Source organism: Lepisosteus platostomus, chromosome 4 (assembly GCF_059453375.1).
Source record: "Lepisosteus platostomus isolate fLepPlt1 chromosome 4, fLepPlt1.hap1, whole genome shotgun sequence".
NCBI lineage: Eukaryota > Metazoa > Chordata > Actinopteri > Semionotiformes > Lepisosteidae > Lepisosteus > Lepisosteus platostomus.
Genome location: NC_142614.1, coordinates 66,315,173 through 66,341,397, shown reverse-complemented (window position 1 = coordinate 66,341,397; position 26,225 = coordinate 66,315,173). Strand labels below are relative to the sequence as shown.

The 26,225-nt window shown below is 36.3% G+C and overlaps 1 protein-coding gene across 2 annotated transcripts in view; it reads right to left on the bottom strand.

Annotated features, from left to right (window-relative positions):
* The window catches only part of dcc (DCC netrin 1 receptor), a 377,917-nt gene that overhangs the window by 231,654 nt on the left and 120,038 nt on the right, over nt 1-26,225 (bottom strand). For both annotated transcript variants that reach the window (XM_088630328.1, XM_088630329.1), the window contains exon 2: nt 20,050-20,370. In XM_088630328.1, the coding sequence (XP_088486454.1) occupies nt 20,050-20,370 (321 nt within the window). The remainder of the gene's footprint in view (nt 1-20,049; nt 20,371-26,225) is intronic.

Here is a 26,225-nt window from a genome sequence, read left to right as displayed (position 1 = left end):
AGAATGAGATAAACACAGTAGTTCAGTCAAACCCTAAGTCACCCAGAGGTGAGGCGTGATTGGAATACTGAGCTTTATTGGGGTAACGTACTGTACTTGGCTGAGAATAACAACCTGTCTGGAAGGATGGGGATATCAGAACTCCCCTCTAATGAAGGATGAACCAGAGCAGCTGGGGTTTATTTTGTGGAGGGAAGGTGCAACATAAGCTCTCGAGTGAGTAACCATAAAATATCGTATTGACTGAATACACAGGTTGGCAGACGTGATTAGATTTTGACCTCCTCACTAACTTTTGTTCCAAGCTCCATTTAAAGAGCGCACAATTATTTCAAAATTGATAGAAGAATTTTTATGTTCTGTCTGGTACTTTTTCTAAGAGGACAGGTGAATAGCATACGGCTGTAAAATTGGTGTATTAGCAGAGATATTAATACTACTGAACATTTTCTGTTGAAAACAATTAAGCTGAGAGGGAACAAAAGAGTTTAGTTCTTTAGTTCTTATCTTTTGCCTACAACATGGAAATACGATAGTCTACCTTTATTGTTGGTAAGAGACATGATGTTAGAGGGATGTAAAGAACATTATATCATTATTGGTTCCCCTTCTGTATATTTTGACATCAGGGTATATGGGGGGGATACAGTACAAAACTGAAAAATAAAACTGTAGCTCTTATTTTAAAATAATGTTCTTGTCTAACTATATGTTCTGTCATCCAATTACAAAAATTCTAATTGCCTTTTAATATCTAATTTGAAAATAAGTCGACCGGGAACTGGAAAAGAAAGCAGTAGGAGGAGAAATGTGAAGAATTTCAAGAAAAAGTAGTTGTACAAGACTGTCGAACAGAAGGTACAGTAATATAGTATGTACCTCCAGGACACACAGCAAAAGAGAACAGATGGCCCTTACCTTTACAATGTAAAGTATGTTTACCTTATACCACTGTACAATGAAAATACTTCCCTTTTAAAAGTGCTAATAAACAGCAAAATCTGAAACATTAAAACCATCCCTATTGTTTCCAATTCATAGATGACCTCAGTTCACTTGAAATTAAACATGTGGTTAAGGCTTAGGGTGTTAATTGTTCATTCAATCAATTTCATCTGGAAACACAGCAATGCAGAACTTGCTCATTATGAAATGCTGAACACTCCATTGTTGTGGCTTTAATACATTTTTGCACCACGAAGGTCACAAGGACCTTTTGGAGCACTTTGTTCAAACAACTAAAATCCCTATCAAAAATGTATCGTCTGTTGCTACAAACAGTATATAGTAGATTAAGTACTGTATACAGTAAGTACATATTTACATTTTCAGACAAACAGTGGGAGGCTTTAAAGATGTACTCTCATAGTTGACTCCCCTAAATGGAGTTTTTAATGAAAGTTCGGGAGGAATGAAGGCAGCCGAGCTCATTCGACACAGCTGCTGCAATTCCCACTAATTCTGATGTAAGCAACCGGTCTCCATATACAGTATATCAAACGTCACCCTCTCCTCTTCCTCGTTCGTTTTCTGCATCCCTCCTCCACCCCCTCTCCACCTTTGCAGCCGCCCAATTGGTCGCATGGGGGTCCTATCGTCTCCGTCAAACGGCCAGAAGGTTGGCCCTCATACAAGCGGGTTACGTCAAATCTCCACATCCCAATAAATGTTTCTAATTTCTCCCAAACTTTCGGCTGCTGTAATTCCTCTTGAACACCTGTAGTGAAATCCAAAAGTACCAGAATACAGATACTGTATCCGCCTCAGCCATTTCAACCCTCATTTTCACAAAAGATTGGGTTTTTTTTAAAGCCTACCGTTTATATTAACCAATACCCAGGATTTGTTCTTTTCTGTTTACAGCATGACCTTTTGTGACTTTGTTTGTACTGTATAACCTACCGTAGCTGCAAAAATGAATGTATCAAAGAAAATTAGAGGGGTGTCAGCACAAGGCGCATTCAAGGTTATACTGAGAGATACTGTATACTCTGAAGAATCACAATTTCATGCAACTTTGCATGAAAAGAGAGAAAGTAAAAGGCAAACATGTTTTCTGTTCTACAAATAGTTATCTCATGCAGCTCTAGAAACCAAAGAGCTACTGTAGGTATTCTGCATTCTACGTTGAAAATATACGCTACCACTCTCCTGAGTAAAAATCCAATCTAAACCAGCACTAAACACTATACTGTATCTCCAATAAGTCTAGGATGTAAATGCATTTTTTTAATATCTGCAAGCCAACTGTCCAAACATTGCTTGGGTTATGCCTGTGGGGTGTGGGGATGCAAATCAAGCAAACAGTTTTCAAATCAAATTAGAGAAAAAAACTGCAAATTAAGCAGCTTTTCGTCAGCTTTCACAGAGCCTGGATAGAGATTAGAAAGCTTGTTAGTGGGGACTGAAAGGAAATTCTCTGCTGTGTCTCCATCCCATAACGGACGCCTTAATTAAATGAAGATTACTTTTAGCCAGCACGCTGATTTCCTTCATTAGAGCAATAATCTCTGCTCTGTAACCTTTATGAGGCACAGACGGCAAGACAGCTTTCTATTCAGCTGCAGCCTCTGAGGTCTGGATGACGAAAAATGTACAGGTGACAAACATCCGAGCTACTTTAAAGCAAGCACAATCTTTTACTGAACAAAAATGGAAAGGGAAGATTATAGAAAATAGGTTATAGCACTAAACGTATTCAATGTTTGCCTGTGCTTCACACATGGCTATGTTTTATCATCTAAAGCACAGCTTAGTACAGCCCAGTAGCATCAAGGGAGATGTAAATCCTATGGTTGTAATGATTACCTTTGGGTCGTAAATTCAAGGAGAGTGAGCAACAATCGTCAATGACATTTATCTTGTTCACCATACAATGCAGTACTTGCAAAAAAAGGATGGAAAGGAAAACTGCACATAGCACATGAAGAACGAAGTCTCATTTTCTACCATAGTTAAGGTGGTAAAAAATGTTTTTCTCCTCACAACAGATTTTCTTCTAGTGTACAGTGACTAAGTATGCTTCTAAAAACTAGGTAAGGTTTTTAGAAGCATATACTGTAAGGTAGGCTTGAAAACCCAAACTAACCCCCAGAGTGTTCATCAGTCCTGGTTACTTATTCTGAATAACAGTAGCTTATCATGAAAAGTCACAAAGTACAAAGTCATGTTTGGTCTTGTATCTACCCCTAATCCATTCTGAATTATATTGTATTTAGTTTGGTTTCTTGTCTTTTTAATCTCTATCAGGATTTTCAGAACATCAGGGAAATGACCTGTGTTCTTACTTACTTTTGGCAATGATAAAGGCAATAGTTGATGTATGGTTTTGCCTCACTCCTGACCTTAGTACCCTTAAAATGAAGGTACAGTATATGGAGTCACCATACTGTATACAGTAGCTTTAAAATCCTCACTTTTTAGCATACATCATACTGTATAGACTATAACAGGTATTGAATGTTTTATCAGATATAAGAGTTTAAGTTGTCTTTTTAGCTTACACCACAAGGATCCAAGAATGGTACACATTAAATAAGAGCATTTTGCCCATTGTTCTTGCTAACAGAGAACCTCATCATTTTTTTTCCTTAAAGTAAAAAAAGTAGCACCAGCAGCACTGATCACTTCTATGCTGCTATGAAAGTCCTTTACTTTAACGTTGATACTATTATACTTTTAAATGTTAAGATACAGTTCCTATTCTTCTGACTAAATCTAACTGAACTTAATACCCATTTGTGTCCTCTGGTTCTGGTCTACATATTACATTTTAACTAATTATTTGCATTGAATTTGTCTTTGTCATTTCCTGTGCAACCAACACCACATTTTTATAACACATTTTAGCTATTGTATTCATAACAATGTTGCTGTTTCATGGAGTGAAGACAAGAAGAGGGCAAAACATTCTCAGGAAGAGCAACAGTCAATTTACAGTGTTTATGAAACATGACTTCTACTTCCCTTTTACAAAAGCTGTAAAACTGTAATGGGCTTTATCTAACCACTGTTTGGTACAGTACCTTGTGAATTGAGGGCTCTCCAAAGGTGAGATACAAAACCATAAGCTACTGTACATTGCATTGTCCGCTTGTCTCATGACAGCTTCCTCTCACAGCTTTGCTAAAAGGCTTCATTCAATTCAGACAGCACTACTCCCTGTGATGCAGTATTTGGCTTCTGCTAAACAGTGCTGCCAGTTTATTTCCATTTTGTGCTTATGTTCTGTGATATGATGCCCACTGGTGAGCTAAACTGACAAAAACATATTCCTTTTACACAAGCAGATGGAAGTCAAGGCACTCAAAGGTAAGAAACCAGTTGTTCTGAGACATACAGTATACTGTACAATAATAAATATCCCATCTCACATTTCTTTTGTCATCTGTGGATTGGCTGCTAAAAAATCTAGATTCTAAAAAGAGTATATACAGTGAGATGAGTTGTAGTTTGTGTAAAATGGAGCAGCTCTTTGTAAAATTGAAGTATTTCCTAATATTCCTTCCTTTCAGTCACTGCAAGAAAAATATGTATTTAAAATAGATAGCAAATCACCTTAGAAACAGTATTTTCTCTTATGCCATCATCGTACAACTCCAAATCCACAAATTTTAATCGGAAAAAAAACAACCTACAGTAACTAGGACTAAACAACGGGTAACATGAAAAAACAAATAGTCATACAGACAAGACATAATTGTTACGACATTTACAACTTGCTTAAACTGGAGATTTGTGTAAATGCGAAATGTACTGCATGTCATGTTTCTGATATGTTTGACATATTGCCTCAAATGATTCATGTGAGGATGATGTGGGATTGTGGATTTAGGGTAGTACTGTACGTCTTGTGCATGTCTCTGATTGTACTGATTGTAATTCATGAATATCTCAGTGACTTTGTCGTAACTTATTCCTTTTCAGTTTGATTTTGACATTCTTGGTGATCCTGGCAAAATGCAAAATCTCCCAGAGAAACTGCTGTCCTGGAAATGTATCCCAAGTAAAGGAGAGATGTTTAAGAGTTTATTACTGGGAAAAACAATGATTGAAATTTCAAGTGCAAACAAGTTCATGTTAATATCAATTGTTACTGCATAAAATTGGTTGATGGTTGCTCATATTTACAGCGACGTTATGCCGTTCCCAGCCATTCAGATTCCTAAGGCATTAAGAAAGTGGGTTTTCTGAGAATGCCAGTCAAAAAAGGGTTCCACACAACAGTGCCAGGGATGTTCTGGTCTATACACTAAAACATCTTCGCACCTGCTTGTCTTGTCATTTAGCATATGAAATGTTTCCATCTTCCCGTAACACAGAAGTCAATTAATTAATCAGTCCGCCTATCATCTGCAAAATAATTGCCCCTGATGAGAAGTCAGTGTCACTCACAACGTTGCACTTTGTTGCTCATTAGCTCCCGAAACCATTCATAGGACTCCTATGAACCAGCTGTTCAAAACGCTTGTTTTTCCTTAAAGAGTGGCTTAATTGATTGGAAAGCCTGTGACTATCCCCAGATACAAATGAAAGAAATGGCTGGGGAAGGGAGCACATAAAATTGGCTCCTGAAAATGTCTGTTTAGTAATATTTTAACTTACAATGCAAATATTAAATCTGAATAAATATTTATAATTAGCAAAAAACAGAAAAGACATGAAACAGTACTCCATAAATCCATATAATACTGAAATATATACTGTCTGCTGTCAAAGACCCATCCCATCACTGCTCCATCACTCTAAACAATAAAGCTGGGACACAGAAATATCATGGTCGTTTATCCGTTATAGTATACAGTATATCAATATTTGGCGCACTTTGGAAACCGATTCAGTTTTTAATCCTGTTTAAACTTTCGAGCAAACGAGTAAACTAAAAAAAAAATATTCAGCTAAACTTATCATTGCATCATGGCTGCTTTCATAGTTGGTTTAGCAGTTGTAATTTAAACAGAAGAGGTTACATTAAACATGCTGTTTACTCTGCAGAGAGAAAAAGACAACAAAATACGGGTCTGACACAGAAAAAAAGAGCAGTCTTGCACTGATTCAAGTATTCAATCAAACAAAACATACTGAAATATGTTTCCTATTTGAGGTAAAATAAACACACACAGGATGATGGCCTTCAACACTGCAGCAGTGACAGACTAATACAACAAATCACAGCTTTATTGGAGCTTGTTAGATTCTAGTGTTTAATCATACAGAAATAATAAGATAATAATCCTGGCTTCGGATGAATATAATGTTAAACAGGAGATAGAGGAAAGGAACATTTAAAGTTGCAGTCTGAAAAAGCAGTGGATCAAAGAAAGAAGCACTGACTTGGCAGAGAAAAGCTTAATTAAAAAGCAACCCTCTAGAATAGAATCCAAGTGGAATTAAAAAATCCAGCAGAATTGTCTTAAAATCTCTTTACACTTACATTTAAATTATTTCTAAATTAAAGCAAGAGTAAAGCTTGATAAGCCCAACTTGAACACAAAGGATACAATCATTTTGAGAGCCAGTCCTTGATTTTTGTGTGCCTTTGATAAGAAACGGTTGGGGCACTTTAAAACTGCTGCTAACTGAAAGAAAAGAGGGATGATATCAACTAAACAAAATGAACCTGGTGTACTAATATCCACATTGTAACCCTTTTTAAACTTTCCCAAAGATGTGTCATTAGGGTTAGAAAACAATGGACACATTGGAAATTTTGATTTTCAATAAAAACCTCATAAATATACAAGCCCAACTCTTAAATGTCTGATTATAATATATTCACACAAGGAATGTCTGAGAATCTCACAGGAAATGCAAAAACAAACATCCTACACCTCTTTTAGTGAGCTTCAGTTTGAGACATTACTTTGAGTTGGGCACTATCTTGGGGCACCCTGACATACGTTTACACATATTTACATAGTTAAATACAAACCAGTCAAACAATGTACGTTGGTATTAACCATAATTTTATTGAAAGAAAAATAAATCATTATGGGGCCAGCATTTTCTGATTTCCTATATTTTTCTAAAAGGAGAACAAATCAAGTCATTATGAGACAAAAATCCTTTTATATGATTCTCGGGACACTGACATCTACAATTGTGAACACAGTCATGTCAAGCATTAACATTTGTACAATTACCAATGGATAATCAAGCTTTCCATTTTTCTAAGAAAATGCAAATCAATCTGCAGTCCAGGAGTTTAAGAAATCTTCAGGGATCTGTCAGGATTAGAGTCCATCAATTAAGTGCTGCCTGTCTAAAAGGTTTTTTATAATTGCATGGCATTACCATTAACAACACAGATATTTGAGAAATAACATGGAAATGATTTTATCTTCATTAGCATAATGTCCACATACAACCACATACTGTACAGTACCCCACACATTAATAGCCAATATAAATGTGTGGGGTGAGACAAAAAACAAACTTGACCATGTCTCAGGATTAGGCAAACTCTTCAAAAAACGTGTTTTTAGCTTTTTATAAAGTTCTCAATAACAATATTATAAACTAATACACCAACAATATGACTAATAGTAATGTGAAGAAGACAGGGAGTCGAAATAAAGATCTTCTTCAAAATGATTGTCATATTAAGGTAAAGGTAACTGAAGATAGACTGAAATAATTTTAAAATTTGTCATTTACAATGGTGGGGACTCACATCTCTTGAATTGCTTATATATTTTTTTTTAAATGTGGGTCAGAATTTTTTTTTAAAGTATCAGTCCATTTTTTAAATCGCAGATGAAAGAGTAAAGTTGGCTGTCACACTCCACTCCAACAAAAACCTGAAATATTTAATAGAGTCACGAGCTCAAAAGACATTTTAACTAACTATGCTGAAGCTCTCAATAGCTGAACTTCAGAGTCTTAATGAACATATTTATTCAATTCTTTATTTTACCAGATAAGCCAATTGAGAACAAAGACTTATTTGCAAGATAGTACCCATTTACACAGTAGGGGATTCGCTGAGTTTGAGCAATTTACATTGCTCAAGGGTACAATAGCAGCTTCCCACCCCTACTGTACTATTCCATACTATTGTCCAAAAACAGCCGCAATTGGAACATATTGCTCCTTTGTAAGACAATAAGAATACATTGCATCTTTCAGAAAAAAAAAACAATCTTATTACTGAAAATGCAGTAGACAACCAGTGAATCATTGGCTGTAACAAAGGTAATCTTTGATTAGACAAAGTGGTGACTAAAGTGAAATAGACATGGTGCATTGGAAATGCCTTGGATCTAGCAAAAATAATATTGTTTAATAAATTCACATGGCTGGGGTGAATACACACTTACAGTACCAGCATTAAGGTGGAGCTGTAGATCGTAAGAAAATAAAGCCAGCATTTAGTGAAACATTAAAAGCACTGTTTTGGTATGAAATTTGAACTATTAAAAGCAATGTTTTCAAGCTTTCAAGCAAAAGTAAGTTCTATTTCCACAAAATACTACAGCAAGGCAATTATTTGCAGTACAAGTGTTGAGGACCATATTGTGAATAGAAAGTTCTTTTCAAAGTTTAGACTTAACTGGTCAAAGGGCCTTGAACAGCAGCAAGTTTGGTAAAGAGGCCGAATAACGCCATGCAATTAATGACCTGCTGTGGGCGGGAAAATTATAACAACAACGTATGAGGTGCAAATCAGAAACAGGTTTAGTCTCTCATAAAATATGCCAAGTTTTCATTCAGTCTGTATAGCTTCTGCCAAGACACAGACAGGTGGTGTGTGTGAACAATATGGCTGTTGTAAGGCCAACTTGGCATATTCAGGAAAGTTAGATGTTAATGTTGTACCAATGATGTGATGCAGCAAGATAACAGTCTTCAATTGAGCTAATTGACCTTTCATCCATGCTACTGACATTACAAGAATACGTAACAAAATGTCCTCATTCAGACATTTATGAAAGAAATGTATGATGTTTGGAGTTGACTGGCTCCTGCCTTGCGCCCATTGATTGCTGGGATAGAGTTAATCAAGATAATGAAAACATTAGTAAGGACAAATACAGATTTGCTGAAAGCTGCTCTTGTGATTAAGTGAATACCTAGTGTGATCAGGAGATGGGATACCACGTCACATTCAGTGGGCTAACAGATAACAGGAAACAAACAATAGAGAGCCAAAACCGGAACTGAAGATTGTTACCTGGAGCTAACCAGAGAACTGTCCTGGTATTGTAAAGAAATACTATAAAACTACGAACAAGCTTCATGTCTTCCCCTTAATTTCCTTTTTGCGGTTTCTGGTTCATTGTGACAAAAACCTTCTTTAAAAACATGTGGAGCGTGATAGCTACCTTTGCTATTCTTCTTTCTGACTGCCTTTTCCTCCTACTGCTATGAGTACTCAGAAGATTTAGGCATTCAGCTCTTCCTAAAATCTCTCTTGTGGAGATCCTGTCAAAAATCATTACTGCCAGAAATATGTTTCCTTTCTGAACCATGTACCACGGACTGTTAAGAATTCATTATATTAAAAGTAGCACAATTTATGAATGGCCCTTTAAAGTATTTACTGCATGTGTATAAATGCAAGTATAAAAACCCACACACAAGAAAGAAGCAAAATAATTTTACTATGTCAGTATACTAAAGTAGTCAAAGACAGTGAAAAAATACTGTAATTAAAGAATATTCTCTGGGGCAATAATATTCCCTATGCAAATACATCTTTCTTTGCATCACTGAATTCTCTGTGTTTTATATTCCCATTAACAAAATAAAGAACTCTACATTGTCTAAATTATGCACAGCAGGTATGGATGTACTCTATGCATGTTAATTGCAGCCCTGCATGCTGAATAGGCTGGCAACAAATGACTCAAAATCTGTCTTTTTCAGTGTCATGAGCAGATAAGAACAGCTGTTGAGAACATTTGTTACCACACCAACAGGATGATTTAAAAAAGGCAGATATAATTTAACTATTAAGTTAAAAAAAGGTTGCTTCAAGCACATCTTTCCTTTGGCTACTTGCATATATTGTGCTGTTTCTCTTTTTCTTTGTCTCTTTCCCTTTCTCTGTTGCAGAACTTCAAAAACCACAGTGACAGTTTCATTCTAGAGTTCTGTGCATTTTAGAGTCTTAGTGTTTGAAATTACAAATGAGCCTGCTCTATTCCCTAGACACATAGATATAAAAATATCCCTGGAAAAAGTCAAGCTTACAATAACAAGAAGACTACCCCTACAGTACCTTTAACAAAAACCCAGCCGTCAAACATCAAGTCATTTTATTTTCTATTGTTCTTAAATAGCTGGGATCTCTTATTGTCTCCTGGTGAAGCACTTGTGCTTTTCTTCACAGAGCCTGCCAGCACTCTCTGTAACTGTTTCATCATTGCTCACCTCATGCCATGTTTCTCTTTCTGTCATTCTCTTTCGTCATCCTGCTGTTGCACAGCCACTTTCATTAGGACACCTGAGCTGTCACTCAAGACCCTCTCAACTGTCAGAACACCAGGCATCAAATCTGCAGAACATCTGCATTTAATACACTGATGCTAAGCTCGCCAAGTAATGAGAAACATAAAATCAAATTGGAATTGGATGCTTACGTATCACACATACATACTGTGTGATTGTAAGTCTCAATCTGACTTAAAGACATTTGGCAGTTTAAACCAGCACAAGCTTTAAAAATATACCTTTTCTTGGTCGGGAGGTCAATGAAGGAATGCTTCATTGTAATAATCCCCCACTATTTTTGAAAGACGTACTGTACAGAGCAAACAATCAGTTTAAGAATCGGGATGATCATTTGCATGCTGTCAAAAATCAAACTGTTTTAATAAGTTTGCCCCCAAATGTTAAAAGATGCATTTGTGGGTGTGTAATCCCAGCTTTATTTTTTTTAACTTAATTCTCCTTTTGCTCTCTAATAAATCCCAATAATATGAAAGCAAAACAGACAACAGTAAATTAGATTTTGATTTTAATTTAAGAATGACATTTGTCATGCTGTACTTTAATAACCAGAATTATTTAGGCATTAATAGAGTAAAGCACTATTATTTTTTTAATTAAATGCCTCTTTAATCTTTGCTAATTTCAGGATTAACAATTGTTTATTGTATACTTCTCTATTTATTAATATACTGAAATTAATTACCATATGAAGAAGAGCAGAGGCTGGCAGAAATCCAAAAACAGGCGCCGACTGGCTTGAAGATTATCTCTGTCAAGCTTTTCTTCTCTGGTTTTGCCATCCTCTGCTCATATCCAGCTCCTGTATTCTTTGTTTTAACTTCCCCAACACAGTGTACCTGCCAGTTTTCTTACCTGACTCTCCTGCGGTAGAAACACCTGCACTCAAACATCAGAACCACACCTTCTCTCACCCTCTCCAGCATGAAATTTCCCCTGCTAAAATTACACCTCAAGATCCTTTTTTTGGGGAGTCCACTGCCCTACAGTGATTCTGGCAGTCGAGTTTAATAATGTTAATAGTTTTTTTTGGTTTGAAGAAAATTGTGATGCTGGTGTGTTTGAGAGCTTCCTGTTTGTAGTGACTAATGTAACAAATTGTATTTACATATTACACATACAATCTATTAACCAAAATGTAACCAATTTTCCTAATAGACACTAGCATATTTTCCAAAGAACACATTTATGCCTCCATATGATGACTAAAGCCTTTTAAAAGAATTTCATCACAGGATGTGTTGTGGCATATACAGTATGTGTTGTGAAATTTCACTTTTTTACTTATACCTCCAGAAAATATGTCACGTCACATACTTTCTGAAAGATTTCATACTCCCCATTAAAAATATAAAACTGTTGTAGTGGCCTTCATGAGCATATGCTATATGGTCTGCACATACTGTATTTCTCAAAAGATATAAAGTGTGCTTCTAGTTTTTTTTTTTAATTGTATAATTGGAAATGGATTTTTTATGAAACCCAAGACATCAGAAAGGTGATAGAGGGAAGATTCAGTAAAAACTGAAAGACTATCTAGAAAAGTTAAAATCACTAATTCTGCAAACACACAGCCAATGTCACAGTGCCTTACAAAGAAATGTACCACCCTGTTCTTCGTATACCCGTTTCCATCTGAGCTTGCAATCATGACACTTTCAAATAGGAATTGGTATTTAAAAATACACTGAGTGCAGATGTTGTATATCGTACCGATAAACCTAAAATGTTCTATTGTATGTAAATGATTTTGTTTTCCACAGAAAATTAAAACATTCTCAACTGCATACTGTGAGATGGCAATAGGTTTAGACAAGGATCTCTGTCTTGTCTGAACCTACAGCCCTTTCACACAAATGCATTTCAATATTTTGTTATGGCAACTCTAAATCAGTTCAAAAGATTAGTGCAAAATGAGTTTGAATGGTTACAAAATTAATGGAATGGAAAATGTCTGCCTCTACAGTATTAGTTTTCTGTAAGATACTGTATAGAATTTAAGCCACAAATCACATGGTGATACAACAAGCTAACCATGAAGAACAAGGAACTTTCAAAGCATTGCAGCATTAAAGTGGTAAAGAAGCAAGGATTGGGGAAAGGTTACAAGAAATGTTCAAATTCATGGATCATTGTTAAAGAGTGCATTGTGTGTCATACCACCCAGCCAAAACCAGCCATAGATCAAGTGGGCCTTGCCAACTAAGGAGTCAGGCAAGCAAACAGTGAAGCTAACAGTGATTTTTAAAGATTTAAAAGCAAAATTATTTTACTTTGCTTTTAAATCTTTATAGAAGTCAGATAGGTCGGAGTCAGTATTCATACGTACTGTACATTGACACCATCCTGGTCTCTACACAAAACTGGCCCGTATAGGTAAACAGCAAGAAAAATGAAATTACTGAAACAGAATTTGTGACAAAGCATGTAAAATATACAGCAGACATGTGGGTAATGTTTTGGTGATGAGACAAGAGAAAAATACACTTTCTGGTCTGAATGCAAAGCATTGTGTTTGGTGCAGGTCTGACACAGACACACCACTCAGACACCATAATTTCAGCTATCACCTGGGAATGTGAAACTTGTTATGACTGAGGAGGAAATGGATTCCAATTAGAAAAGAGTTCATTTGGAAAAAAAATACATAATTTGTAATTCAGGGAAAACCTTCAGTTTAAAAATATAAAAAGAGTAAAAACATATGCAGGCCATTTTACAGCTTATCATCACTTGGAGAAGATGACTGGTATATCAACCAAAGGTGAACTAGAATTGATGTAAAACATGATTTGTACTTATAAATGGACTTTATTACTTGGACAAGTGTTGCTTTTTTACATGATATGTTTACTTGTTCTCTAAGTATTTGTTGAGTATTTACACATGTAAAATGAATGTTCCAATTTTGAAAAAAACATATTTTTACAAAGGAACAAGTAAAGAAATCTTTATACTTGCTATACAACAGCCTGTTGTTATAACAGAGTTTTGAGTCAAAACACTTCAAATCTGGTGTAGCTACAGTATATTGCACATTAATCATATGTGTCATGAAGAATTATATCATGCTTTATGCTGAAAAGAACATACATAAAAATTAAACAGCTCAGGTGCAGAGTTAGTCAGAAGGAACTGAAAAACTGAAAGATTACCAGTCCAGAACGTGTCTACTGCAGATCAACATCACGAACTTCTTTATTGGAAACACCTGCATTATTTGAAAGCTTTTTAAAGGAGAAGGCAATAAAATAATAGTACTGTTTTAACTATTCTTACTTATCCCTTTGTAACCATTTACATTTTTGAATTACTTGATTTTGTGGTTCACGGCACGTTCTCATTTTTAAATATTTGGCCATTTTCTACTCATACTTAGAAGGATGGCTGTTTGAAATTTCGTAGAAATTAACCATTGGCACAATAAAACTGCTTTGCCTCTCCTGTCATCAAGCTAATAAACAACAGTGCAAAAAGACATGAGAATGCAAGCATTTCCTTCTGATGTGTTTTTTTTTCTATAAAACTGAAGAAAAAACTAAAACTGTAGATTTGATGGAATAATTGCGAAACTGAGTTCATCTGGATGAACTGAAATGTGATTGCAAAGTGAAATAACTCTCTCTGTTCTCCTTGCCTGGACAGTAAATAAGTATAGTACATTTTTACAAGTGTTTGAGTATTTATTGAAGTGTCTTTGATTTTAATTTTTCAGTAACATTTTTACTTTCCTTTTAAAATCTAAAAATGAACTAACCACAAGCCTTGAAACAAGTAGGTACAGTGGGTCATTTCTGTGTTTGAGCTAAAACAGCTCATTGGCCAATGACTTGAACCTAAACGGGTGACACACCTCTATATCACAGAGCCTACTTTCAGCAAAGGCTGGTCTCCTTTCATTCAATAGAGTGCATTGGAGATACTGGGGTAAAGTACCCAAGGACTTTAAGTCAAAATCTAACAGTCATGAGCCCAAAGAACTACCCAGCAAGCTGTGCTGTCCCCTTTAAATCAAGAACTGTATTTGTAATAGTTTTACTCTGTTTTGATACCCTATGTTTTGCCTTGTCTATCTGTCTGATTGCAACAGAACCTGTGGGTATTTCAAAATAGTTCTGAAAGTGCAGAAAAGTTTAGAATGTTGCTTTTTATAACACACCTCTTTCATATGACATGGTATTTAAACCTTTATAAACTGCTTTGAAATAAGTTTAACTTAGTATCTTTTCAATAATACAGTAGCTTTGTTGTGCTTTAGGAATCATTAAGACTCACTAACCCTTTCTTGCACACTAATTATAAATTCAGCAAGCTTACTGTATGTTTCCAACACAGTTTACATCAATCTTTAGAATATGTCTCTGACTAAGATTGATATTTCAAATGACATTTACCTCCTTTAAATCTGTTTCCGTCATTTAATTAAAGATGCATTTAACTTTTACAATTCCCAGTTACACATAACCATTGCACATACTGTAAATTCTGTGTGTTAAAACTATTTGAACTAGAATTTGCACCATTGATGGCAAAGATGACACTTCTGTTCTTTTGTGTATACAGTACCAATGCTTCTGTAAGGTTTCTCAAAACAATATTTTATTGTTATAATGAGGCATTCAAGTACAAATCTGAGGTAAAATATTTTTCATGGCTTGCTGTCCTCGATAATTTTCTAAACGCCTGCTAGGTAAACTAAGAAAAACATTGTGAATGTGCTGAATAGGGTAGCTGCATTCACAATTACAGAAAGGTCTGAAAATGGATTGCAAATAAAAATAATTTAAAGTATCAAAGGGCTTCAGAATAAAAGTGCACAATGTGATTTTAGAGACCTATACAGCTTTCAACTTCAAATAATAAAAAAGAAAATACAATTACACCCTCAAAAGCACTATTATTCCTTTTTATATGGGAGAGGATTAGTGTTTTGATAACATTAGCATTCCAGTGTGGTTTCGCATGAATTGATAAATATGTATGAACAGTAAATTCTGCAATGGAATGGAGTCCCATTCAGGGTGTATCCTGCCTTCTGCCTGTTGCTTGCCGGGATAGGCTCTGGCTGTTTTGCAACCCTGTGTTGGATAAAGCAGTTGGAAAAGGAGTGGGTGGATGAATACCGTAGTTGATTTCCATAACTCAAAAACTTCTTGTGACAACTTTATTTGGACTCTAGTAGGGTAAGAATTCTCTATCACGCAAAGAATTCTTCAAAAGGCCATAGGACTGCACTGCTATTCTCCCACAGGGCTGTGAATGGATCTAAGACAAAAGGAGGCATGCTGTAAGTGATCCACAAATTCACAACATGTGAGTGTACAAAGGTGATTTTATCATCTCTCCCAAACAATTCAAGTCCAATACTTCAGTTTTATGTCATATTTCACATACAGGTACTGTATGTTCCTTTTCTAGAATCAATAGAGCTGAAGTGTCTTTGCTCCAAAGCCAAACATGCCACATTTATGAATCCCCAAGGTAGTCTTGCACAAAAAAAAAACAATTCGTTGATTTATTATCTTTCTGCTGCATTTTGTGTTTGTTTTTTTCTTCAAAGAATAAAAGAATCAGCAACACGGCACATAATGAAATAGCTGATGCGGGATGTTCACAATCCACGCTTTATAGCAAAATGACTTATTGTAAAAAAAAAAAGCTAATTTTTGTACAGAACAAACATGTTGTCAAGTTCCATTTTGTCTGCACTGCTTTCAGAGACAAATGCAAATATGTATAAAAATGAAACAATTGTGGTGTCCCTAAAATTATGGTTTTGCTTTTGTTTGTAGTGTATATCAGAGAGCTAATGCCTTAAGGGCATGCAATCAGATTCAATGTACCATATTCCAAACTTCATTTGTCATTGTATTTGTTTCCAGCTACAGCTCCATAAGTCAATTTTCAAAGTCTTTCTATGCATTATGTATTTTATATACTGTTACTTATCCATCAGAACGTCACTGTACTGTATATAAGGTTGACTTAATTATGTAAAAGGAACATACTGTAAGCTCCAGACGGCTTCTAAAATCCTCAAGACCCAACAGTACCTGTTGACAGTTACAACCTTAAAATTGTATCCAGGTCCGTTTAGCATGTTACAAGGTACACATCCTTTTCAATGCGGATAAGAATAGGTAGTCTTACCACTCACAATTAATTTTCCTGTGCTCTTTCATACACCATGTGCAATGCCTGAGCATTCCCAAGGGCTGACTTATTTTGTCTTTATTTGCAGAACCTCCCGTTGACCCCAAGCATTTTAGTCCTGCCAATACGGCAGAAGGTCTGCAGCAGCACATTGATTTATTCCACAGATGCTGTCTACAACTCAATGGGCAACACAGCTGGGGTTTCAGTGCCGAGAAAAGTATGTGAACCCCCCTACGTTGATCTGTATTGTTGTGTATTTTAGACTTCACGTGTGCAGTAATTAGATCTTCAGGAAAGTCTTAATAAAAGATGAAGAAAACGGGATAAAATGTATAGCACAAAGACATACGATTGTTTCAAATTATTCAATGAATAAAGTTATCCAACGGTAAATATCCTCATACGAATAAGTATGTCAACCCTTAAATTCAATAACTGGTGGCACCTCCTTCAGTCTTCGGCTAAACAGTTCTTGTAAGTGTTCATCAGTCTCTCTCACCATTTTTTAAGAATTTAAGCCTTGCTTCCTCCCAGAATTAATCATTTCTTCTCAAGTTCAGCTGAATGGATGAATGGGATGGTCTGATATTCGCCTGCAGAATTTGCCAATACGACATGAAATTCATGGTTCCATCAATGACGGCAAGCTGTCTACTGTATTTCCTGTGGCAGCAAAGCGGCCCAAGAAAGAATACGCGCACTCCCATGGTTCTTGGTAAGGATGAGGTTCCTCTGTTTGAAAACATTTATGTCCCTTTAAGATTTATGTCCTTTTAAGAAAACCTCGGCCTGCATAAATACTTCTAAGAGCACTGAGCTGGCTCATTGTGGTCACCATCATTTAATGGATACTGATGGAGTTAGTGTCCCCTTTTGTGTACTATAAGCTCCAATTTTTATATGTACAAAATTTCAGTACACAGCACATGTGACACAGTTGCTTTAAACGTTCATCCAAATTCAAAGCTTCCTTTGTCTACAATGCATTCTCATTATGTTTTTAAATATCAGCGTATCAAAGGGATTTTTAAATATCACTGTCAGCAATATTGAATCCAGAAGTACCTGTATGACATGATTTGCACGTACACTATTTTGAAATATTATCTACTACATCTTGAAGATTATAAGCACATATTAACATAATGCTATGCAAAGTCTTAGACATTAGAGACAACCAGGAGTTACAACTTAAAAAATATTTTTAGATGTGATTTTAGACATTTTTAATCACATCTAATTGACTCACAAGTAAGGTGTGCCCTGTCCTCTACTACAGTACATTTGTTCCTCTCTACAAATCCAGAAAGATGTAAGGGTATTTTGTTTTCAACAAAATGCAGATACATCAGGATGTAATAAAAGGTTAAACCAAAACGGCAAAACACTCAGTAGATGACAACCCTAGAATTGTATTTCTGTATAAAAAAGAATAACAGCCTCCTGAAGTACAACAGAGAGTTGTAATGATATTCATGCATTAAGTTTGCACTTGTGTCTTTAACAAACCTTCTGGCTCCAAACAAGTCTAGTGTGAAATCAGTCACAATAAGACACTGGTGCCTTCTAAAAAAGAAAAGATAAGCTGCCAAATGGCAAAGCTTGAAAGAGACTCATGGGTGATTGCGTTCTTTGCCATTGATTAGCAGTTTCCATGGTTTGGCAATGAGAAACATAGCCTTTTTGATGTTAAATCATTTCCCCTAGACCTCTTGGACTGATAAATGTGTCGGAACAAAAATATTTGGACCAACTTGAAACTAGAGCGCTGTGTTCCTAGATGCAGTCGTCTTTTAGTATACAGTATATAAGATAAGAACACTTTATTGGTCACATACAATTTCTTGCATTAGGAATTCATCTTTTCACATACCCCAGCTTGCTCTTCATGAGACACACAGACAGGGAGAGAAGCTTGGGGTCAGAGCGCAGGGTCAGCCATTGTACATTGCCTCTGGAGCAACTGGGGTTAAGGGCTTTGTTTAGGAGCCCAATGGAGTAAAATTCCTCTGTGGGATTTGAACCGGCAACCTTCCAGCCACAGGGGCAGATCCATAGCCACAGAGCCACTGCTCCGCCCTCAACTATGAACTAGTTGCCAGTTTCACAAATTGATGTTAGTGTGTTCATCCACTTCCATTAAAATGGATAAGTTATACTTAAAAAAAATAAGGAACACACCACTGTTTTCATCAACACCAGAAAGTGATCAATTGTACTCCTTGAGAACAACGATGTAGTCATGATTGTTGTTTCACCTCTGAGACTGTTCTGAATATCAAGGTATTAATGTTAATCAATGATGATACACGTTCTGAGCATTTCTCTGTTGTACTGTATGTATGTAATGAAACATTGTAATGTTCTCTGTGTGTATGGCATGCAGAAAAAGCTCAGGGAGATGAATCACCTGAAGTGGGCACTACAGAAGTTTTATAATTACAGTGAAGTCACTCACTATTATGATCCAACAAGGGAGGAGAAAGGTAAAACATGACAGAACACTAAAATCTCCCTGGGATCAACAATTTTCCAAGGTAAAGAAGGCAAACTCATCTATTTTGTATTAACACAGGTTTCTGTTCCTCACAATTAATGCCTGCATGTTTTATTTAAACACCAATTAATAGTGTCTGCTGTTCATTACAGCATTTGCTCTACAGTCTTGTCTCAGCAGAAAGCTCCTTATCTTCTGTATGTCTTCAGTGACACATCACAGAGGATGTAATGTCATCCAAAAAACAGAGAAACTTCTCAGATCAAGTGAATAATATGATGTAGTTTTGAAATCCCAAGGGGACTCTAGATACTGTACACAGTTCCACAAACATGTAACAACAACTTGATGGAGGAGCAGTTCTACACATTCAAACAAAGAACATCCAAGGTAAAATCTTCTCTGCTGTGCTCACCACCTCAATCAGCGAATGTTGGACAATTAAATAGCATGAACATTAACAAGTGAGAAAGACACTTCATTTCTTAGAGTACAGTACATGGATTTGGAACATTAGTTGAAGGAAATGGCACCTACGTTCATTAATTACTGCTTAAGAAAAGTAAAAATCTGAAGTGGCTTATTATGGGACAGTATAGACTCCAGACCATTTATCTCAAACAACTTCATTTCAATGGCTGTTTGAATTAAATCCAAAAATAATTTCAAAATACAATAATGACAAAAAAAATAATAAAAAAAAACTTTCATCACAATATTGTTTGTTTTTCACCCAATCTCGAATTTTATTAAAAAAATTAACTTGGGAATCCACCTGCATGATATATTGGAAATGTTTGTTTTATGGGTTGCAACAAGAAGTCTGGTTACTACAGGAAAATAACTGTTGGGCAGCACTGTTTCCTTGCACTCAGATAACTCCATATACTGTCTCCTGTCTAAAGTCAATAAAAATAAAAGCCTCTGTTTGCCTTAGTACTCACCAGATACAGTCACTTTGGCTGTTCTGCTCACGATGGCTCCCACCCCTTCCAGAGAAGCTTGGCACTGGTACAGGCCCTCATCAGGCCGGTGATGCCGCGAGTGAACAACATTCTGGATTATCAGAGTCCCATTTGACAGCTGCTGCCTCCTCTCGTCCACCACCGCACTCAAGAACACGCTATCCTTCTTCCAGGAAATGACAGGTGTGCCTTGATCTGACTCTGCCATGCAGTCCAGCTGCACAGTTCCCCCTCTCACAGTGATTGTGTCAGCAGGCTCCTGCAAGAACTTCAAGGCAGTGAAACTCTTCGCTTGTGAACCTGAAACACAGAACAACAGAATCCTTAGATGTTCGCATCGTTTTACTCTCCGTCCTATCCAGCAAATAAACTGAATACTGTATTTCTAAACAAAACGTATTGAAACCACAATAAATGAGCTATGGGAGATGAAAAAGTGCTTGAGACAAAGCTCCAGGTATGTGTAGGATAGCTATGGAAGGGAGATTTTTAATTGTTTGGGTAAATTGATATTTTTTCATTATTTCTTACATACTGTAGATGTAGTGAGAGTGGAGTGTTTAAGTCAAATCCTAGGTTCTGTTGTTGTACCGTTGAGCAGGGTTCAGTACTTCACTTAAAAATTGTTCCATGAAAATGCACCTGTATAAATGCGGACAAATAAAAGCTTTTTGGGGGTAAAAGCATTATCCAAATAAGTAAAATGAAGTTTAAAAGAAGTTGTGAAGGAGGCCAGACTCTAACCTCTCCCTTATTTAAGTCAATAACTCAATAATTTTAACTCAATAAACAGTTATTGTTATTCTGTTTACTGTATCTTAATTTTAGTACAATTCAATATTATTGTCCATGCATCCCATATTTTGGATGATCTGTGTAAATACTGTTATATTGCATTGTAAACAAACAGGTCTGGTGAAAAACTCCAGGAAAGAACAGGGATTCGTATACACAGTAGTATAATATGTGTAACTTTGGTAAACAGATTATACTGTATGTGCAGTTTGGTATTAATAAAATAACATTGTCACACACTAAGGAATCCAGAATTTAAATGAGCATAATTTGAATAAAAATGTTGCAAAGAGCTGCAGTGTCTGGTATAAAAAGATAATGCCAAGTAATAAACTAGCACTAGTAGGATCTTTGGCATGAAAACTTCCAGCACAGAAAACTGGTGCATCTAAGGAAAACATTACTTACAAAAGTATACTGGCATAACAAAGCCCTGAAAATGCTTTTTGCTGTTTATGATGCCTGACAGGGGTATTTTTTATTTACTGTAAAAAAGTTATAACTGAAAAAATAAAGCCTTTGCATGAATATTTTGTCCATAATAATTAAACAACTAAAGATAAAAGAGAAAGTGTATGCATATACAGTATGAGTCTACTACAATAGTTCCAACACCATAAAATAGAAGCCTGTTACAGCAAATCTTCCAAAGAGCATTCAAAATCCCCACTAGAAGTATTCAAACCCGCATTTTCAAGCACTGTTCAAATTGAGATTTCTGGTAGAGGACTGATTAGCAGATCTCACTTTGAATAGCAGATTCCAATCATAAAAAATGCATTTGAACCCACCCTACAAGTCTACTGCCATTAGGGGTTGAGTGAATGGACATTTTGGCTTGACAATGAATCTCTGCTCTGGCAGTACTGTATATGCTTTATCACAAGATTTAAACCTTCATCTTTAAATACGTGACATTTATTGAAAAGTCGTTCCATGCAAAAGTAATAAATATCAGTGATATTTGAACCTAAACATCCACAAGGGAAAGGGGGTGATGCAAACATGGTTTCACTATATGGCCCAGAAGATCATCGGCTGCGGTCTCACCGAGATTAAACAGCTCTATGAGGACCGCTGCCGTGGTAGAATTCTGGCCATCACAGGGGACAGTCACCACCCTGGGCATGAGCTCTTCACCCCACTGCCCTCAGGCAAGAGATATAAGAGCATACGGACACTTACCACTAGATTCTTCAATAGCTTCTATCCACAAGCAGTGAGACTGGCGAACACATTTAGCCATCCCCCTCGGACCACACCTACACCATCACCATCTACCTCATTGTAATTTATTTATTGTACGTCTCCAGTCATTGTTTACACGTCTGTATTGTTTACATTCAAACTGTCTGCATGTTTACTTGCACATTGTCTATTGTTTGTTTGTACATTGTCTTGATGCACTGTTTGCACTTTGTTTTTGTTTTTTTTTACACTTGTTTTACAATTGAGAGACTTTCTGTAAGTAAGAATTCCATTGTACCAGCACCGGTTACATATGGCAATAAAGTTCAAGTCAAGTCAAGTCAAGTCAAGTCACTTTGTAATGAAGCTTCCTTTAGAATTGATTAAAAAAAACAATGTTTCAGCCATCCAGGCAAGAACTCCCAATGAGTGCAGGGATTGCTTATCCAAGTACATTGGAAATCTGAGGAAGAGCATTTTTACTAAATACGTATTTTAAACCAAGACAGGACTTTTTGAAATCCTTTCCTTTGCCTCCCCATTCCAGCACTCTTAAGATCGATTTGGATTCGCACGCAACGCGTTTGTTATTCTGCCAAATGACAGTAAAATGTCTAGCTAAGCATCAGGTGCCTACTGTATTTGTCACTGTGAGCGTTTATTGTTATGTTTTATTCTATGTCACAGATCTTCACAATTCCCACCATTCTCCACATCATGATATCCCAAATTTCCTCTGTACTGCACTACAGTATACGTATACAGTAGTATATACAGTATATACTGTATAATGTAACCTGTTTAATGTCACCACAGTTTAATGCTCAGCTATGATTGTGCATCTTCAATGTTTCAGTGTCTTCAGATTTATTAGCTGTTAGTTTTGTACATTAATTCTTGAAATAATAACATTTTTTTCACCATTAAAATGTCTGGATGAAGCCATTGAAATAACTATTAAAGAATTTAACCAAGACTTCTCTTTAACTAGGAAAAAACTATTTCTTTGTTTTCTGGATCTGTTTTCCACACTTTAGCTATCCATCTATCTTCAGTAACTGTTTTATCCTTACTGGACTCCAGTGAGCTGAAAGGAACCCTAAGCAAGCAGGCAGGCATATTACACCCTGTATGGGATGCCGGTTTATCACAGGGTGACTTCTGAGACATCAGTTAGCTTGTCTGTATTTGCTTGTCTGCAATTAGATTGCAGAAGCCAACTAGAGCACTTAGAGAAAACTGACATGAACACAGGGGTTGCATGCAATCTCAGCACCTAAGGCACATCTGGTTAGACCACAGAGTTGGGAGGCAGCTGTGAGACAGCCAGGTCACCATGCTGCTGACACTATAACAACTGAGAACAAGACACTGTGTCCCTTACACGAAGTAAACTTGCTATGTACAGAGGACAGCATTAAAACACAAAAAATGCAATTGGTTCCAGTGCTCATTTGCTGTACAGTATATTTAATGCCTCTGTAGATTGTTCTTTACGGTATCTGTAAGATTCTTCAAATTCCTCTCTATTTAGAGTTCTGTACATATTAAGTAAACGTAAATGATGTCAACCATAGTCTCTATATTATTTTATTTCCATATTTGTTTTTGAATTATTGAGAACATGGGTTTTTTCATCCTTACATGAAGTGTTCCTTGTTTGTATTGTGTTTTCTCATTAAGAATCATCAGTAACTTTCTTGTCATACCCACGTGATTTGAAATCGCTGTTTGAGTATTTTTTAGATCTTGGCTCTTGCCCCTTTGACTGCACACATAAGGAGAATGAGAAAATGAGGAAAGGCAGGATCTTACAACCCACATCCACTTTTGAGCCACTCATTTTTTAAGGTGTCAAAGGCAACCTAGCCCTGGACCAGAGGTTGAGCATCACATGCCCAAAAGAAGGAGGCCATAGGGTTTGCTAAGAGCAAAGAGAACCTTAGCACCATTCTAGGCAGTGCACTCATATTTGGGGAAACAGTTAGTTTGTGATATGACAAGCAGTATGCTCGAACCCATGATACAATATTGGTCACAGAATCATCACTCAGGAGGACCTGGATTGCTCAACGTACTTCAATACCAATCTTTTGTGTTTATGTTGGAGTTTTTGATATTTTTTGTCTTTTATCTTTGGTTACATGGCAAATTTGGGAGCACTGTCCTTAGCATTGAGTACACTGGGACACAACGTTCGCAGTGTAACAGTGAATTGCATCTGAAAGCAAACTGTATTCCATGTGCTTAAACGGAAGCTAATTTAAATTAAATATGTCAGTTCTCTGATAAATAAGAGTCTAACAATCATGCAGATAAGAAGACATATTTGTTGACTTTGAAAGTCAACCTTGATTTCTGAGCCAGCAATTGGTCATATATTTAGATTTCTGTTTGATTGTTTAGTATTATGTTTTATTTAAATCCAACATTCAGGCATTGAATAATTCCCTCTTGTACTTGTTCTTTTCGCCTTTAAAAAATAAAATGAGATAGTGCTTACTACAAAATGGTACTATAAAGAGAAAGTTTATATAGAGGGTTGATTCTTCAGATTTTATAATAATTTGGGTATGATGATCTTCATTTACATAGGCAGCCTGTTTCCTTAACAAATAGCATGTCATAATAACTCATCATTGCTAAGACTGAAGAACACACAGTGCAGCAAGGATACCCACAGAGATGCAGGGAGTGCTAACTTTTTACAACTATCCATTTCATTACATCAGAAAGAGCATGATGTGTAATTGAAAATTCCGTCTAGCTTACGTTTCCTTTCCCTGGGCTATGGGAATAGTTTAAATTTGATAAGATGACATGGGATCCGGTCTGTGCATACAAACGGCAATAGCCCAGACAGCTTGTCAGAAAACCCTGTCAGATCTGTGGAAATGAAGTGTCAGAAAAATAGCATACCATGAGAGTCAGTCAGCATTTAAAACCTCTGTATCTCCCACTGATTGTGCAAATTTCATTTGAATATACACTTGATACAGTACCAGAGACCCAGTCTCCTTAAGGCTGATAGAAAGTATAGAGGAGTCTTATTTTCAGCACATAGATGGCCTTGGTGTAGCAATTCAACAGAGAGACAGAAGGCTGAAAACTGGTTTCTTTTCTATAACAGACAAGAACTAATTCTTCACAATGATTGGAACCACAAAATTGGTCATGAATTATGCTAGTGTACTGACACTCAATGGCCACTGCAAGGACAATGCTGAACTAGCACTGACAGATTAGTGAGGAAAAAATGTCTGGTTCCTGCTCATCTTGTAATGCTCTTACCTTTACTGGTTGAAGTTCAATAGTTCAGTAGCATTAACAGATCATGAGCCAAAATACGCACCTGATAAAAAATAAGAACTTCCTATAAAGAAGATTACATGATGGTTCAGATTAGTGTGACCTGAAATCATATTTGACTATTATAAACCTTTTACCCTTTGTATACTGTACTATTTATCTACTGTACTTATATATTTTCAGCCTTTGGGGTGGTGCAGTTGCTCTGTGGCTAAGGATCTGCGCCTGTGGCTGGAAGATTGCTGGTTAGTATCCCGTGGCCAGCAGAGGAATCTCACTCCATTGGGCCACTGAGCAAGGCCCTTAACCCCAGCTGCTCCAGGGGCGCTGTATAAATGGCTGACCCTGCGCTCTGACCCCAAGCTTCTCTCCCTGTCTGTGTCTCATGGAGAGCAAGTTGGGATATCTATTTTAAGCTACAATAGAGGTCATTTCGAAAGCTAATATTTATCAACACAAGCAAAGGTACCTCAGTGATTTTCATTATTAAAAAGCATATTTGTTTCACTTAAAATACTGTTTGTACATAGTTTTACAAATATATATATAGTAAGCAGTTTATGTAAGAAGTATTCATCTTCAAATCTACTGTACCTCCTGATCCAAAAAGCTCAAATAGAATTTACACACCTTCTTAACCATAGGGAGACTGAATTCTGTTGAGACAAGTGCAGACTGTAATTTTATACATAGTATTAATTTCTCATTTTGCATAATATGAGACCCTGACATAAAGAAAACTTAAAACCAAGAATGATTACGACAAAATCAAAAGTGTACTGTATATACAGTATAAGCCATCTTGAAAGTAGTGACTGAAAATCCTTCAATATAAGACCTGCTTTAAAATAAACTTGCTAAAC